General features: G+C 43.1%; 1 protein-coding gene across 9 annotated transcripts in view; it reads right to left on the minus strand.

The window, feature by feature from the left end:
* Positions 1–3,140: 3,140 nt before the first annotated feature.
* Positions 3,141–17,239, minus strand: part of LOC140483200 (retinol dehydrogenase 13-like) — an 86,889-nt gene continuing 72,790 nt past the window's right edge. For 7 of the 9 annotated variants that reach the window (XM_072581267.1, XM_072581266.1, XM_072581260.1 and 4 more), the window contains 2 exons: positions 14,571–14,672; positions 12,359–12,853 (listed from right to left, as the gene is read on the minus strand). In XM_072581267.1, coding sequence (XP_072437368.1) covers positions 12,612–12,853; positions 14,571–14,672 — 344 coding nt within the window. In that variant the 3' untranslated portion in view covers positions 12,359–12,611. Of the gene's footprint in view, positions 5,494–12,358; positions 12,854–14,570; positions 14,673–17,239 lie in introns of those variants that run through there. The other 2 variants (XM_072581262.1, XM_072581261.1) reach the window with 2 other exon arrangements.

Below are 17,239 nucleotides of genomic sequence, written 5' to 3' on the forward strand. Positions count from 1 at the left end.
GATTAAATTTTCAATTCCAAAAGTCCTACGATGGCATTTGAACTGGATGCTTAGGATTACTCACATATTGATATTAGCATTGTGCCACCCGTTTCCTGCTTTGTTTTTAGTGTGTAGTGATTTCATTGGTTTTTGTTCAACTTGAGTAAATAATACTCTTGGCTTAGTTTGTTTTCAGGAACAAATACAAAAGTAACGACACAGTGATGAGTGAGTGTTACTGGAAAAGCACAGCAGGTCAGGCAGCACCTGAAGAGCAGGAGAATCGGTGTTTCGGGCATATGCTCTTCATCAGGAATACAAAAGTAAACCGTATAGCTTGGCATGTTAAAATAGTTTAGACCAAGTTAACAGAAGTAGGTATAGCTTTGTTACCTCACAGGAGTTCTTCTTTGTTGTTTACGGCTGTGAGATTTAGCCGACAACGCCCTGGCATGAGTAACTATGACTCTTTGTGATGGGGCGTCCCCAAAGCGTCTTGCAGGTATAGTTACTGCAAGAGTTTTCACATCTTTTGCAGTAATTGATCAATCGTCCTCCTGGTTCTCACTGGTAACAATAGATTTATCTATGATTGGCTTATTGATTACATGAAAAGTATGACATGGTTGCAGATCTACATGGATCATGATACTATACATTAGAGGGGCCACCTTACCAAAACATAAATCTACAGTACGGAAGATTTTACAGATCGCCCCAAGTCTAGTTGGGGGTATCCCAGACAAACAACTGCCCCGCTGGTTCACTGTTGGTGGTGACTGGTGTAAAATATAGCAGTCACACTATGCCCGAGATTAAAAAAAAACAAGACACTAGGGGATAGTCCAACAGGTTTATTTGGAAGTACAGGAAGAAGATAATTTATTCCAACATCCAAAAACGGAAAAGCTCCGAAATCCAAAAGCTTTTTTGTGAAGCTTTTTCTCATTTACAAGGTCGTTTGGTGAGCAAACAGTTAATCCAAGTCAACATCCACTCAATGAGTGTCACTCAGATCCAATGTGGGGGGGGGGGGGGGGGCGGCGGCGTGTGGCCAAGCACCGAAAGGCCTGGGGGTCTCTCTGTCAACATCCCCAAATTGACACCCACTCGACACGTATCACTGAGATCCGATGTGGGGGGCATGGCTAAGCACTGATGGCCTGTTCTTACTTAGAAGTCTGCTCTTCCAGTAAGATTCTTAAAAATTTCATCATTAAATTTACTCTGAAAACTGAAAAGTTCCTGTGCATCTTGGACAAAGGATAGTCTACCTGTACAAGTTTTCAGAGCAGTGCTCATTTGTCAGGTAGCTAGTGGGGCAGGATCACAGGACACAGAATTTATAGTATAAAATCAAAGTGTGAAACAACTGATGCGATGTATTGAACAAACTTGGAAGGGGGTTGCAGGTTTTGAATCATAAATATGTAAATCCCAGAACCTCTTTCAAGTCACATGCCTGAGATAACTTAAGGTTTATTAAAAAAGTGATCTCAGCTCAGACAATGCATTGAAAGGTGAGATTAGAATCTGTCTGTATCCCAATCTTGAGTCAGACTGGTTCTATTTCCAAAGTAGGAACTTATAAAGTGTCACATGTATTATAAAAATCATTGCCTAAAAATTGTGTGCTTTTTAAGAGCTATAGGGAGAGGCTAAATAGGAAGGAAGGCACAGTAGCTCAGTGGTCAGCACCTCTGCCTCACAGCGCCAGGGATCAGGGTTCGATTCTAGGCCAGGCAACTGTCTGTGTGGTGTTTGCGCATTCTCCCAGTGTGTGCATGGGTTTGCTACAGGTGCTCCGGTTTCCACCCACGAGTGTTCAGGGATGTGTAGATTAGATGCATTAGTCTAGGGGAAATGCAGAGTAATAGGGGAATGGATCTGGGTGGGTTGCGCTTCAGCGGGTCAGTGTGGACTTGTATAGGGATTCTAAGCCAGTGAATTAGCAGGCTCACCAGTTTATATCAGTGGTGAGCAAGTTTAGATTACTTACTTACAGTGGGGAAACAGGCCCTTCGGCCCCACGAAGTGCAACCCATCCAGACCTCTTCCCCTACATTTATTCACCGAAGCACGCAGCGGAAACCCACACAGGCATGAGGAGAATGTGCAAACTCCACACAGTCTGTCGCCTGAGGTGGGAATTGAACCTGGGTCTCTGGCGCTGTGAGGCAGCAGTGCTGCCCAGAGGAAATTTGGAGGGACAGGATTGACATATATTTGGAAAGGCAAGTACTGTTCGGGAGACACTCCCAGTGTTCTATGTCATCTAACTTTGCTAACCTGTCTACCTCGCCAAATGCCTGACTGAGGCCTACATAGACAGCATCCACTGCTCTGCCATCTTCGGTCATCTTTGTCACTTCTTGAAAAACCTCAACCAAGTTAGTAAGACATAAGAGAGGAAATTGCAGTACCGTTGGCAATGATCTTCTCGTCTTCACTGGCAACTGGGGTGGTACCAGGGGACTGGAGAGTAGCGAATGTTGTGCCCCTGTTCAAAAAAGGGAATAGGGATAACCCCGGGAATTACAGGCCAGTTAGTCTTACTTCTGTGGTAGGCAAAGTAATGGAAAGGGTACTGAGGGATAGGATTTACGAGTATCTGGAAAGACACTGCTTGATTAGGGACAGCCAGCACGGATTTGTGAAGGGTAGGTCTTGCCTTACACGTCTTATTGAATTCTTCGAGGAGGTGACCAAGCATGTGGATGAGGGTAGAGCAGTGGATGTAGTGTACATGGATTTTAGTAAGGCATTTGATAAGGTTCCCCATGGTAGGCTTATGCGGAAAGTCAGGAGGCATGGGATAGAGGGAAATTTGGCCAATTGGATAGAAAACTGGCTAACCGGTCGAAGTCAGAGAGTGGTGGTAGATGGTAAATATTCAGCATGGAGTCCAGTTACAAGTGGAGTTCCGCAGGGATCAGTTCTGGGTCCTCTGCTGTTTGTAATTTTTATTAATGACTTAGAGGAGGGAGTCGAAGGGTGGGTCAGTAAATTTGCAGATGATACAAAGATAGGTGGAGTTGTGGACAGTGAGGAGGGCTGTTGTCGGCTGCAGAGGGACTTAGATAGGATGCAGAGCTGGGCTGAGGAGTGGCAGATGGAGTTCAACCCTGCCAAGTGTGAGGTTGTCCATTTTGGAAGAACAAATAAGAATGCGGAATACAGGGTTAATGGTAGGGTTCTTGGTCAGGTGGAGGAACAGAGGGATCTTGGGGTCTATGTACATAGATCTTTGAAGGTTGCCACTCAGGTGGATAGAGTTTGTAAGAAGGCCTATGGAGTATTATCGTTCATTAGCAGAGGGATTGAATTCACGAGTCGTGAGGTGATGTTGCAGCTGTACAGGACTTTGGTTACGCCACATTTGGAGTACTGTGTGCAGTTCTGGTCGCCTCACTTTAGGAAAGATGTGGAAGCTTTGGAGAGGGTGCAGAGAAGATTTACCAGGATGTTGCCTGGAATGGAGAGTAGGTCGTACGAGGATAGGTTGAGAGTTCTCGGCCTTTTCTCGTTGGAACGGCGAAGGATGAGGGGTGACTTGATAGAGGTTTATAAGATGATCAGCGGAATAGATAGAGTAGACAGTCAGAAACTTTTTCCCCGGGTACAACAGAGTGTTACAAGGGGACATAAATTTAAGGTGAAGGGTGGAAGGTATAGGGGAGATGTCAGGGGTGGGTTCTTTACCCAGAGAGTGGTGGGGGCATGGAATGCGCTGCCCGAGGGAGTGGTAGAGTCAGATTCATTGGCGACCTTTAAGTGGCATTTGGATAGGTACATGGATGGGTGCTTAATCTAGGATAGAAGTTCGGCACAACATCGTGGGCCGAAGGGCCTGTTCTGTGCTGTATTGTTCTATGTTCTATGTTCTATATAAAATTGTGTGCTTTCTAAGAGCTATAGGGAGAGGCTAAATAGGTAGGAAGGCATGGTAGCTCAGTGGTCAGCACCTCTGCCTCACAGCGCCAGGGATCAGGGTTCGATTCTAGCCCAGGCAACTGCCTGTGTGGTGTTTGCGCATTCTCCCAGTGTATCCAGCTTGACACTTGGATATAGAACTGGCTCGAAGGTAGGAGACAGAAGATGGTAGTGGAGGGCTGCTTTTCAGACTGGAGGCCTGTGACCAGCAGTGCGCAACAAAGTTTGGTGTTGGGTCCACTGCTTTTTGTCATTTTATATAAATGATTTTCATATGAACATAGAAGGTGTGGTTAGTAAGTCTGCAGATGACACCAAAATTGGTCATGCAGTCGACAGCAAAGGAGGTTACCTCAGAGTACAGCAGGACCTTGGTCAGATGGGCTGAGGAGTGTTAGATGGAGTTTAATTTAGACAAATGTGAGGTGCTGCACTTTGGAAAGGCAAATCGGGGCAGGACTTTTACACTTAATAGTATCGGCCTGAGCAGTGTTGCCAAACAAGTAGACCTTGAAGTGCAGATTCATAGCTCCTTGAAAGTGAAGTCACAGATAGACAAGGTCATGAAAGCAGCGTTGCGTATGCTTGTCTTTATTGGTCAGTGCACTGAATATAGGAAGCGGGAGGTCGTGTTGTGGCTGTACAAGACATTGGTTAGCCTACTTTTGGAATGCTGTGTTCAATTCTGGACTCCTTGGTGTAGGATGTTGCAACATCTGAAAGGGTTCAGAAAAGATTTAGAAGGATTTTGCCAGGGTTGGGAGGTGAAGGTTAAGCGATAGGGAAAGGCTGAATACGCTAGGACTATGTACCCTGGAGTGGAGACTGAGGGGCGACCTTATAGAAGTTTATAAAGTTATGAGGGGCATGGATAGGGTGAATAATCATAAGACGGGGCGTCCAAACCTAGATGGCATAGGTTTAAGGTGAGAGGGAAAAGATTTAAAAGGGACTCAAGGGGAACCTTTTCATTATACACAGCGTATCTAGAATGAGCTGCCAAAGGTAGTGAAGGCTGTACAATTACAACATTTAAAAAGGCCTCAGGATGGGTATATGAAAGGAAAGGTTTAAAGGGATATAGGCCAAATGGGACTTGACTTATTTAGGACATCTGGTCGGTACAGACGACTTGTAGCAAAAGGGTCTGTTGCCATGCTGTACACCTCTATGATACCGTCAGCTCTAAGTGTGGGAAATGTATTTGTTTTGAACAAAGTATATTGTTGCAAAAAGTACAGCATCAGGATTAAATGGGCTATACCAGATATGGAAACAGCAAAGGCTGGTGGAACTCAGAAGATCGCCCTGTATCAATGAAAAGGGAAAGATATTAAGGTGAAGCACGATTGTTAATTCTGAAGAAATCCTGAGTCCAAACTGACTCTTCAGGTTTTGAAGTAGTATTGACACTGGACTTAAAAAGGTGAACTTTGTTCTCTCTCCAACCATGTTTCCAGTTTTTTTCCTGCTTTATTTCAGATTTCCAGCAACCACTTTATTCCGCTTTTATATACGAAGCAACCTGCTGCGGCAGTTGTCTCAACAATTATAAGCAGCAGTAAAGTCTTATGCCACCTGTTGGATTAAATTAGAACTACAGGTCATTGCTAACTACACATTTAAAGTATTGCCCAGGAGCTGAAAAATTACACCATGTTCTTCTTGACATGCAACACATTATCAATGAGGATGAGCACCTCACCAAGACCTTCCCCACACACCCACTACTCGCCTTTAAACAACCGCCAAACCTCAAATAGATCGTTGTTCGTAGCAAGCTCGTAGAAATGGTATAACGGCTGCAGAAAGGAAGTTTGAGGGGGATCTGCCTCTGGAGGTAGTATGGGCTGAAGTCAGAAATAGGAAAGGTGCAGTCACCTTGTTGGGTGTTTATTATAGGCCCCCCAATAGCAGCAGAGATGTGGAGAAACAGATTGGGAAACAGATTTTGGAAAGGTGCAGAAGCCACAGGGTCGTAGTCATGGGCGACTTCAACTTCCCAAATATTGATTGGAAGCTCTTTCGATCAAGTAGATTGGATGGGGCGGTGTTTGTGCAGTGTGTCCAGGAAGCTTTTCTAACGCAGTATGTAGATTGTCCAACCAGAGGGGAGGCCATATTGGATTTGGTACTCGGTAACGAACCGGGACAAGTGGTGGGCTTGTTGGTGGGTGAACATTTTGGTGATGGCGACCACAATTCTGTGACTTTCACCTTGGTTATGGAGAGAGATAGGTGCGCACAACAAGGTAGATTTTACAATTGGGGGAAGGGAAATTACGATGCTGTAAGACAGGATTTGAGGAGCATACGTTGGGAGCATAGGCTGTTAGGGAAGGATGTGGTGGAAATGTGGGACTTTTTCAAGGAGCAGATACGACGTGTCCTTGATATGTATGTACCGATCAGGCAGGAAAGAAATGGTTGTGTGAGGGAGCCTTGGTTGACGAGGGAGGTTGAATGTCTAGTAAAGAGGAAGAAGGAGGCTTACATAAGGTTGAGGAAACAAGGTTCAGACAGAGCAGTGGAGGGATACAGGATAGCCAGAAGGAACCTGAAGAAAGGGATTAGGAGAGCTAAGAGAGGGCATGAAAAATCCCTGGCGGATAGGATCAAGGATAACCCCAAGGCATTCTATGCATATGTGAGAAACCTGAGAATGACGAGAACGAGGGTAGGTCCGATCAAGGACAGTGGTGGGAGACTGTGTATTGAGTCGGAAGAGATAGGAGAGGTCTTGAACAAGTACTTCTCTTCAGTATTTACGAACGAGAGGGACCGTATTGTTGAAGAGGAGAGTGTGAAACGGACTGATAAGCTAGAAGAGATACCTGTTAGGAAGGAAGATGTGTTGGACATTTTGAACAACTTGAGGATAGACAAGTCCCCCGGGCCTGACGGGATATATCCTAGGATTATGTGGGAAGCAAGAGAGGAAATTGCAGTACCGTTGGCAATGATCTTCTCGTCTTCACTGGCAACTGGGGTGGTACCAGGGGACTGGAGAGTAGCGAATGTTGTGCCCCTGTTCAAAAAAGGGAATAGGGATAACCCCAGGAATTACAGGCCAGTTAGTCTTACTTCTGTGGCAGGCAAAGTAATGGAAAGGGTACTGAGGGATAGGATTTACGAGTATCTGGAAAGACACTGCTTGATTAGGGACAGCCAGCACGGATTTGTGAAGGGTAGGTCTTGCCTTACACGTCTTATTGAATTCTTCGAGGAGGTGACCAAGCATGTGGATGAGGGTAGAGCAGTGGATGTAGTGTACATGGATTTTAGTAAGGCATTTGATAAGGTTCCCCATGGTAGGCTTATGCGGAAAGTCAGGAGGCATGGGATAGAGGGAAATTTGGCCAATTGGATAGAAAACTGGCTAACCGGTCGAAGTCAGAGAGTGGTGGTAGATGGTAAATATTCAGCATGGAGTCCAGTTACAAGTGGAGTTCCGCAGGGATCAGTTCTGGGTCCTCTGCTGTTTGTAATTTTTATTAATGACTTAGAGGAGGGAGTCGAAGGGTGGGTCAGTAAATTTGCAGATGATACAAAGATAGGTGGAGTTGTGGACAGTGAGGAGGGCTGTTGTCGGCTGCAGAGGGACTTAGATAGGATGCAGAGCTGGGCTGAGGAGTGGCAGATGGAGTTCAACCCTGCCAAGTGTGAGGTTGTCCATTTTGGAAGAACAAATAAGAATGCGGAATACAGGGTTAATGGTAGGGTTCTTGGTCAGGTGGAGGAACAGAGGGATCTTGGGGTCTATGTACATAGATCTTTGAAGGTTGCCACTCAGGTGGATAGAGTTTGTAAGAAGGCCTATGGAGTATTATCGTTCATTAGCAGAGGGATTGAATTCAAGAGTCGTGAGGTGATGTTGCAGCTGTACAGGACTTTGGTTAGGCCACATTTGGAGTACTGTGTGCAGTTCTGGTCGCCTCACTTTAGGAAAGATGTGGAAGCTTTGGAGAGGGTGCAGAGAAGATTTACCAGGATGTTGCCTGGAATGGAGAGTAGGTCGTACGAGGATAGGTTGAGAGTTCTCGGCCTTTTCTCGTTGGAACGGCGAAGGATGAGGGGTGACTTGATAGAGGTTTATAAGATGATCAGCGGAATAGATAGAATAGACAGTCAGAAACTTTTTCCCCGGGTACAACAGAGTGTTACAAGGGGACATAAATTTAAGGTGAAGGGTGGAAGGTATAGGGGAGATGTCAGGGGTGGGTTCTTTACCCAGAGAGTGGTGGGGGCATGGAATGCGCTGCCCGAGGGAGTGGTAGAGTCAGATTCATTGGCGACCTTTAAGCGGCATTTGGATAGGTACATGGATGGGTGCTTAATCTAGGATAGAAGTTCGGCACAACATCGTGGGCCGAAGGGCCTGTTCTGTGCTGTATTGTTCTATGTATTGTTCTATGTTCTAAGCTGCCCGACTCTCAGGGCAACTCCATACAAGCCTGTCACGGTAGGGCTGCAAGACGTGTCAGAGTGTGGACATAGATACCACCATTATGCGTGGGGACACCTCCCACCTTGTACATGGCAGGTACTCATGTGACTCAGCCAACGTTGTCGATCTTATATGTTGCAGGCAAGGCTACCCGGAGGCATGGTACATTGGGGAAACCGAACAAAGTCTACGACAACGGATGAATGGGCACCGCACAACAAATCAACAGATAGGAGGGCTCCCTCCCAGTTGGGGAACACTTCAGTAGTCCAGGACATTCAGCCTCGGATCGTCGCGTGACCATCCTCCAAGGTGGACTTCGGGACTGGCAGCAGAGAAAAGTGGTCGAGCAGAGGCTGATAGCTAAATTTGGTACCCATAGGGAGGGCCTCAACTGGGACCTTGGGTTCATGTCACATTACAGGTGACGACCATTGCAGTATACATACACACACACACACACACACACATACTCCTATACACACGGACACACATACACACAGATGCGCACACAGACACCCACACACACCCTTACAGATACACACTCCCACACATGCACCCCCTCACAGACTTAAGACACTCTGCACTCACTACACACACACACACACATATACACTTTTTCTCTCACACACAACCCCCAACCCAGACAGACAGACACAGACCCACATGTACACACATTTTGTGGGGTGAATTTGTACTTACAGGGTTACTTTGTACTTTGCTCAAAAACTGCATGGATTCATGTAGAACTCCGTTATCTCACTTTTTAGATTAGAATCATTCTAAATATCATGGCATAGACAGAGAACACGGGGCCAACACCTTCAACATATTGTCTAACTATCACCACTGTTAACAGCTAACCCGAGAATGCAACTTTTTTTAAAAAGGGTTTGGTGATTTACACATGAAAGAAGTGAAACTATCACTATATTCTAACAGATGAAAGGCTTAACAATCAATTTTTCAATGCATAATTTCAGTTACATCACACTAAATTTTTGCTATAAATTCTGTGTGTTAGGATTGAGCCCTCCACTACCACCTGATGAATGAGTGTCACTCTGAAAGCTAGTGTGCTTCCAATTAAACCTGTTGGACTATAACCTGGTGTTGTGATTTTTAACTTTGTACACATTTAAACAATTTTACAGATGGCAATATGATATTGCTACCAAATTCCTTAAATGTTAATAATGGAATTTTAAGTTCTTTCCCATATATTTGTTTGATCATTAGAGGGACTCATTATGCAGGCTATTTGCATAAAAATGATGGAGACACAATATCTCCACTGAGGCAGAAATCACCATGTGGATTTCTGTGAAGAATTACGCTTCAGTGGCTGCTTAAAGAATGTACAATAGGATCACACCAATTTAGGAACATCTGGAGAACAGAAAAGGTCCTTTATTGATTTTACAGCCTATTTAGCCATTCAAACCAAGCCCAGTACCTCTTATAAAATGGGAAATCTCAAAATTCCTGCTGCATGTAGTAGACATACAGGGAACATCAAGTCAGTTTCTGGAGTAATTTGATTTAAGGCAGGCTGATTGTGCTTTAACATATTGAAACATTTATCATACTTCACACAACAGTTACCTGGTACACATCTGAATTTAGTGTTTAAGATCCTCTATCAGTTGAAAAATTTATTTGTTGCTAATGCAGGGAAAATGGACTATCTTGCTTCAATGGATTGAAGAATAGTTAGGGATCTTAATTTGGGAATGAGCCAATATCACATAACATTTACTCCTGCCCATCAACAGTTCAGCTGATGCAATACAATCCTCTGCTCTATCTCAAAACTGTCATCCTTTAGGAATGTTCTGACTCAGTCAAGCTGGAATTGAACCAGCAACCTAAGAATGATAGTTTTGAGATTTTATATCGTCCTCTGCTCCATTAGCTTAACTACTGACAGGCAAGAGTAAATGTGATGTGATTGTCTCATTCCCAAATTCATATCCCTAATTATTCTTCCATCCATTGAAGCAAGGTAAGCCATTAATCAATTTCCCTGCATTAGCAACAAATACATTTTTCAACTAATAGAAGATCTTAAACACGGAATTCAGATGAAGGGCTTATCGCCAAAATGTTGATTCTCTTGCTCTTTGGATGCTGCCTGACTTGCTGTGCTTTTCCAGTGCCACACTTTTCAACTCTGATCTCCAGCATCTACAGTATTACTTTCTCCGGAATCAGAACATTTATTGCCATAGGCATGATGAGCTAAATGGTTTTTTTCCCTGCTGTAGGACTGTTTAAATGACTAATTTGGGCCATTTCCACACTATCTAGTAATTGAAAATGGAGTGCGTCTGCAGGGACAAACTTCTAAATGCATACACCTATGGGTCAATGGGTAAACATATTTATTACTGCTTGCATCCTGAAGATTACCTATGTGAGTATCAAATTGTGTGTAGACCCTTGATATGCAAACACTGTTTCATAACACGCTGAGGTTCTGTCTGCCCTAATGTCAAGGAAGGATCTGGTGCACGAAATGATCTGTTCAGTTGGGCTGCAGTACAGCATGGGCCTCTTTTGAAAACGGGTGCAGAAGTACATATTTGATCACAAATAAAAGTTTTTGTGCAGTGTCCTCGAGACCCTACGGGAAAAGGAATATGGACGGACATATTGAATGACTGCCTCAGCATGCTGCCTTTGAAGCAACTGTAGTGGGGAGACCATCACCCACCTCCATGGGTGAAGTAGAATGTGAGGACACAGATTCAAAGTCAAGTAATTTGCAAAAGCAGCAAGGGTGATGTCACAAAAAGATTTTTCATGCAGCGAGTAGTTATGGCATGGAAAATAAAATGCCTGGATGTTTGGTAAAGATAGGTTCAGTTGAGGCATTCAAGAGGGCATTGGATGATTATTTGAATAACACATCATGTGCATACAAAAATCATTAGATTGGCACTAGGTAACGATGCTCATTTAAACAGCTGCTGCAATCATAAAGAACCAAATGGCCTCCTTCTGCAACTCAAGACTTCTGAAATGGCCCTTTGCAAAACATATCCAAAAGGAGATGCAGTGGCTTTTGTTGTAGTTGATCCCAAGCAACTCCATAACATCGGATGTGTCCTTTATGCGCTGTTGCCAACATAGTGGAAAATGCCCTCTGATCTGGAAAGGAATCAAAGGTGACGAGGACAAAAGCATGAAAGTTGAGTGGAGGATTATCAGATCAGCAGTGATCTCATTGAATAGTGCAGCAGACTCACATGGGTTGAATAGCCTGATTCTGCTCCTATATTCTTTGGTCTTACAGCCGAGTGTTGCAGGTTGGTGCATTTCAAGGTCCAGGACTGGGCGCGTGTGGAGGGGTGGGGGCGCGCGTGGGGTGGGGGCGCGCGTGGGGGGGGGGTGGGGGGGCGGAGGGGCGCGTGGGTGGGGAGGGGTGTGAAGAGAAGAGAGAGGAGGTTTAAGCTGAGTCAATGACTTTATGAGGAAAGGCTAATGTCATACCTAGGAACTGGAAATCATGTGGAACCCTTGAAGCTGTAAGCACTAGAGTCCAAATATCCATTTGCGGAATAATCTGCCAAGGCAAGTGCAATGAATGAAATGTACTTTATTAGGAAAAAAATAGATTTATATTTTTGTAGTGCCAAATTTGAACTATTATCCCTTAAAAATTATGGATACAAGATATTTTCATTAAATCTTCTGGTATTTTAAATTGTGATTCAAGTATTTAATCAACCACATTGCTGTCGGCCTATAGTCACATGTTAGCTAGATCATTTGTCCTCTAAAGTGAACCAGATTTAATTCATTAAATAGGAGGAGAAAGGTGAGGACTGCAGATGCTGGAGATCAGAGCTGAAAATGTGTTGCTGGAAAAGCGCAGCAGGTCAGGCAGCATCCAAGGAGCAGGAAAATCGACGTTTCGGGCATCAGCTCTCATTCCTGAAGAAGGGCTGATGCCCGAAACGTCGATTCTCCTGTTCCTTGGATGCTGCCTGACCTGCTGCGCTTTTACAGCAACACATTTTCAGCTCTTAATTCATTAAATAGCCTAACATTGCATTGACTATGATGAAACAAGGTAAACAGATCAGTACAGCCTCACATGCAATAAAAAGCAATGATGTAATAGTTAATTTTCTTCAAAATACAGAGTGATCAGCAGTATAAATAAATACCTTCCAATGCATGATTAAACATAATTTTCCTTGATGCCATTTCTATAGTTCTCCTGCTATTCTGACTGCCTACATTAACATTGCAAGTTTGAGGGGTGTGGATGAGAATTGTAATTTTTCAGTCCCACCAGTTCTGCACTTACTTCCCACAAATGCTTGGCTGTCTCATCATCCAGAGCCTGTGGAGCAGGGTCTTTTTCTTCATTAACATCAAAGTATTTTCCAGATACTCCTTCCAGCTCCTCTGCTACAGCCAGATATATGGAGGGTTGTGCTCCTAAAAGTGGGGATTTTACTAGAAGTGAGAAAAATGGTCCTGAAAAAGAAATGCAATTTTGAAATAAACAAATATAAATAATCAATGTCTTCATGACACCCAGTGTATCAGGAATCACTACTTAGGTACTCACAAATACTTCCAAGTGAGGTTTTGACGGAAGATTTAAAAAATTCCTGAACATTGAAAACAAGTTGAAAGATAAAATGAAACAGATTACAAATGGTAATCTACTGAATGAGGAGCCCTCACTTTCCTCAGTGAGGAGTGGCAACAAAATCAAATTGAGGTGGTTGTTAAAAGCCACAAGAGATCCTTGCCTTTATTAAGAAAAGCTTAGGACTAATAAGCAATTGAAATTACACTAAACAGTCAGTCAGTTCTCCTGTAACGTGATAATTGGATTCTTGTTCAACCCTGCGTGAGCAGAAAAATCGCACTTTAAGCGCTGTTTCTAAAGTGTTGGTGCTGTAATTGAGTTACAGCCAACACCTATTTTAAAAGTTCACACTATAGGAAGTGTTCCCAATTCGTCAATCACATTACAGCAACACATTATAACAGATTGACCTGTATTTTTATGAAACACTGGTTAAAACCACTTGTTGCTGACATATGCCTTTAGCTTTGTTTCAATTTAAATAGTGTTGTGTCTTAAGAAATTAATGCTTTACTTGAGCATTGTGCTTTGATATGAAACGGCTGTGTTGGTTATTTAGGATATTGATGAATTCTTCTAATTCTGATGCTGTTAAGAGTTAAAATATCCTATTATATCAACACAAATAAAGAAAGGTATTTTTACTACGTGATGGCATCTCCTAACGAAGAATTGAGAGAGACTGTAAAAATAGCCCAAAAGAAATTGAGCCCTGGCATGGTGTCAATGCAAACAGCTAGCTGAGTTCCAATGTCATCACAATTTTTCTTGGAGTCAATGTTGTCATTAGAATGTTTACAAGATGATAGAAGTCTGAGTGTGGGAAGCCAGAGACCTTGACAGGGCAGTATTTTAAGTTATATCTTTTGCATGGGTTATTCAAGTAATAGAAATTTAAAGATTGGATTATATTGATCTTTTGTGTGAGAAAAGACTTAAGAGGAGATGCCTTGAATATTAAAACTGATGGTATTTTATTGGTCACTGACTGGTGTAACTGTACCTTGGGGTATACAGTCATTGCAGGGGGATAATAATTCTACTGAAAGTTTAACTGTCACAACTGAGGACTTGAATAAAGTATTAAAGGGTTAACTGAATCTGATAACCCAAGTTCCAAAATGACTTTTAGCATTTGCCAAGCAGGAAAAGATGATGGTAGATGCTGTTAATTGGTTCGTTAGGAAATGAAGGTCATTTGGGAGAATGTCTCATTGTCAGAAGTGTCAAACACACACCAAGATACAACTGGCGTTGGAAGGGCCATCCCACCTGATCCTTCTTACATTCAGGTATCTCAACCACTTGGCACGTTGCCCTCATGGTAACTGTGGCAGGGAAGAGATCATTGTTTATTTCCACGTGGAGAATACTTTTGCAAAAGAGGTCTGGAGAAAGATGTTGTAGTTATTAAAGCAAGTTTAATTCTGAGCAGCTCCATGGTATAGGACTGAATAGTGTGTGGTGTGCTTCCATGGGAGCAAACAAGGTAATAACAAAAGTGGTTGGAAGACTGTCAACTCTGTGAAGGATGCTCTTTCCCAGAAAGACTCTTGTCATTTAGAAAAGTGAAATGAAAGCAGTTTCATCTCTTACCCAATGTTGTCCTGGAAAATTTTGATTTATGCATCCCTGTGTGTCTGCCTAGTTCAGTGTTCACCACTCCTGGGTGCACAGCATTGACTGTAACTTTACTTCCTTTATTTAGAAAATAAAAATTCTTGTTACTTTTTCTGTGAAATTACATTTGAAGCATCAAAAACGCATCTACACTCCTCCTGATGGTTCAGCAAGCAGCTGTGACATTCAAACCTGGATATTGTTCAATGGTTCTCACTGTCAAGGTTCATAATGAATAATGCTCAAGACTTGCTTAGAGATCAGTCAAGTCAATATACACGGGTTGTGAAAAGATAATAAAATAGAGGGTGTGAATTGCATTTTGGGATCTTTCTGGTTAGATAATTTTGAGTCAGCTCACCTTACTAATTGAGTCACTAGGGAAGTTCACATTGCATGCTCTTCACGTTTTGTTTTAGTTGTGAAAGGAAATCTTCCTCAACAGTGAGAAAACACACTGTAGGTGAGAGAGGGAGATACAGGCTGAAACGCACTGACTCCCCCCGCAAAAAAACTGAGTATTTTGGAAATTCCTTATAATACTAATCCTATAGCTTGTTATAGGCTCACCCTTTTTTTGCTATGTGTTTAAGTATCTTTACTGGTTTATTTCTCTATAAGGGAATGAAAGTAATCAGAAACAAAATTTGCAAAGGTATTGCAATAGCCGCTAATTTAGTGTAATGTTAACTTATCTAAAGTCAGACAAAAATGTTTTATACAGCTCCATAAAAAACATTTCGTAGAAGTGATAACCAACTTGGAGCATGTATATATGTGTGAACTGCTGGATTTAAGAATGCAGTTCAACTTCATTTGATAATAGTCACTGTGTTATGACCTCAGCTGAAGTTATTACTTGATAAGACAGCTCCCAAACAGAAACCTTGCTTGATTCATCATAGTTTGGATTTGTTCTGATTCTAACAATTGAATCTCTCGCTGAAATATAAGCATGCTATGCTACATACTTTGCAGTAACAATAAAACAGAAATTTAACAAAAGACAGTAAAATAAACCAAACCATTTAGTGATTCAAACATGTTTAAACACAAAAATATAATTCCACTAAACCCAAAACCATCTCCATAAAATTGAAAAATAAAAATCAAAACTGGCTTTGTATTTTACCTGGTCCAGTACCCAAAATAGCACGCAGAGTCCCTTTATCAAACACTTGAGAAGATTTAAATTACTATAACGTCAACTTTTAGATGAGAACTGAAGGTAGCTCCAGGAATTAGCTTTCACACACCTGACTTTTACAACATGGAGACAGATCGACAAAAATCAGTCCTTTCTACCTCTGCATTCACGACACTAAAATTAAACTGAACATACTCAAATATTCACTGCAAGCATTTGTAACCAGACCTTTAAATAATGAAATACCAGCACTTGTGAATAATTGCAGACACTGGTTTTTCATCTTAACTATTAAATACGCAATAATTTCAGCAGAGAAATTAAACACCACATTAGCAGATTAATGCCTGTGCTTTAAATACAAAACATTTGTTCTTAGCCCTACTTACATAAAAGACAAACACATGCAGTGAAGGGATGATTGAAAGAAAACAACATCGACTTAAATGGCTTTCATAATGAGCTGTTTCACAGGCATAAATAGACTCCTTGGTCATTTATCAGAAATGCTGCTTTGGTCATCTTCTCAGTTCAGAGTTGAAAAGTTTGGTGCTGGAAAAGTACGGCCAGTCAGGCAATATCCAAGAAGCAGTAGAGTTGACGTTTTGAGCATGAGGTCTTCATCGGGAATGGGGGCTCACAGATAAATGGGAGGGGGGTTGGGGAGAAGGTAGCTTGGAATGCGATAGTAAGATGAAGGCAGGGGTGAAGGTGACATGTCAGAGAGGAGTGGAATGGCCAGTTCAAGAGGGCTGTGCCGAGTTAGAGGGTAGAATCTGGGATAAGGTGGGGGGCAGGGGAAATGAGGAAACTGGTGAAATCCACATTGATCCAGTGTGGTTGCAGGGTCCCAAGGCAGAAGAAGAGACATTGTTCCTTCAGGCGTGAGATGGCTAGAGTTTGGCAGTGGAGGTGGTCAAGGACTTGCATGTCCTTGCGGAGTGAGAAGGGAGTTGAAGTGTTTGGCCATAGGATGGTGGGGTTGATTGGTGCACGCCCCCCAGAGATGTTCTCTGAAACATTCCACAAGTTGGCGTCCTGTCTCCCAAATGAAGAGGAGACCATATTGAGAGCAACAGACATGGGAGATGACGTGTTTGGACGTACAGATTTGTCGGCTCAACCACTTCTGCCCTCACCGATACCACTCACCAGAACACTGCCCAAGACATCATGAGTGTCATCTGTTAAGTCACTTCCGCCCCTGTGGACGCGGGCAAGGGCACCGCTTCTACATACCCCCACCCCCAAGGCGAACGTCACTTCCATTGGTGATGTCAGCCACGATCCCATCACCACCCACTCCAGAGAGTCTCTGCCCTCACTCCCAACTCCAGCCCCATATCAGGTCCTAGCTCCCAGCCCTGCCATGGTTTTACCCTGCGCCCCCATGACCTCGCCCTCACCCTCACTGAAGATGAACAATGAGTCCTCAAGTAAAGGCCTCACTTGCGTCCCCTTACGCTCCTGATCAATGAATGCAACACAAGTGACAACC

Source organism: Chiloscyllium punctatum, chromosome 11 (genome assembly GCF_047496795.1).
Source record: "Chiloscyllium punctatum isolate Juve2018m chromosome 11, sChiPun1.3, whole genome shotgun sequence".
Lineage (NCBI taxonomy): Eukaryota > Metazoa > Chordata > Chondrichthyes > Orectolobiformes > Hemiscylliidae > Chiloscyllium > Chiloscyllium punctatum.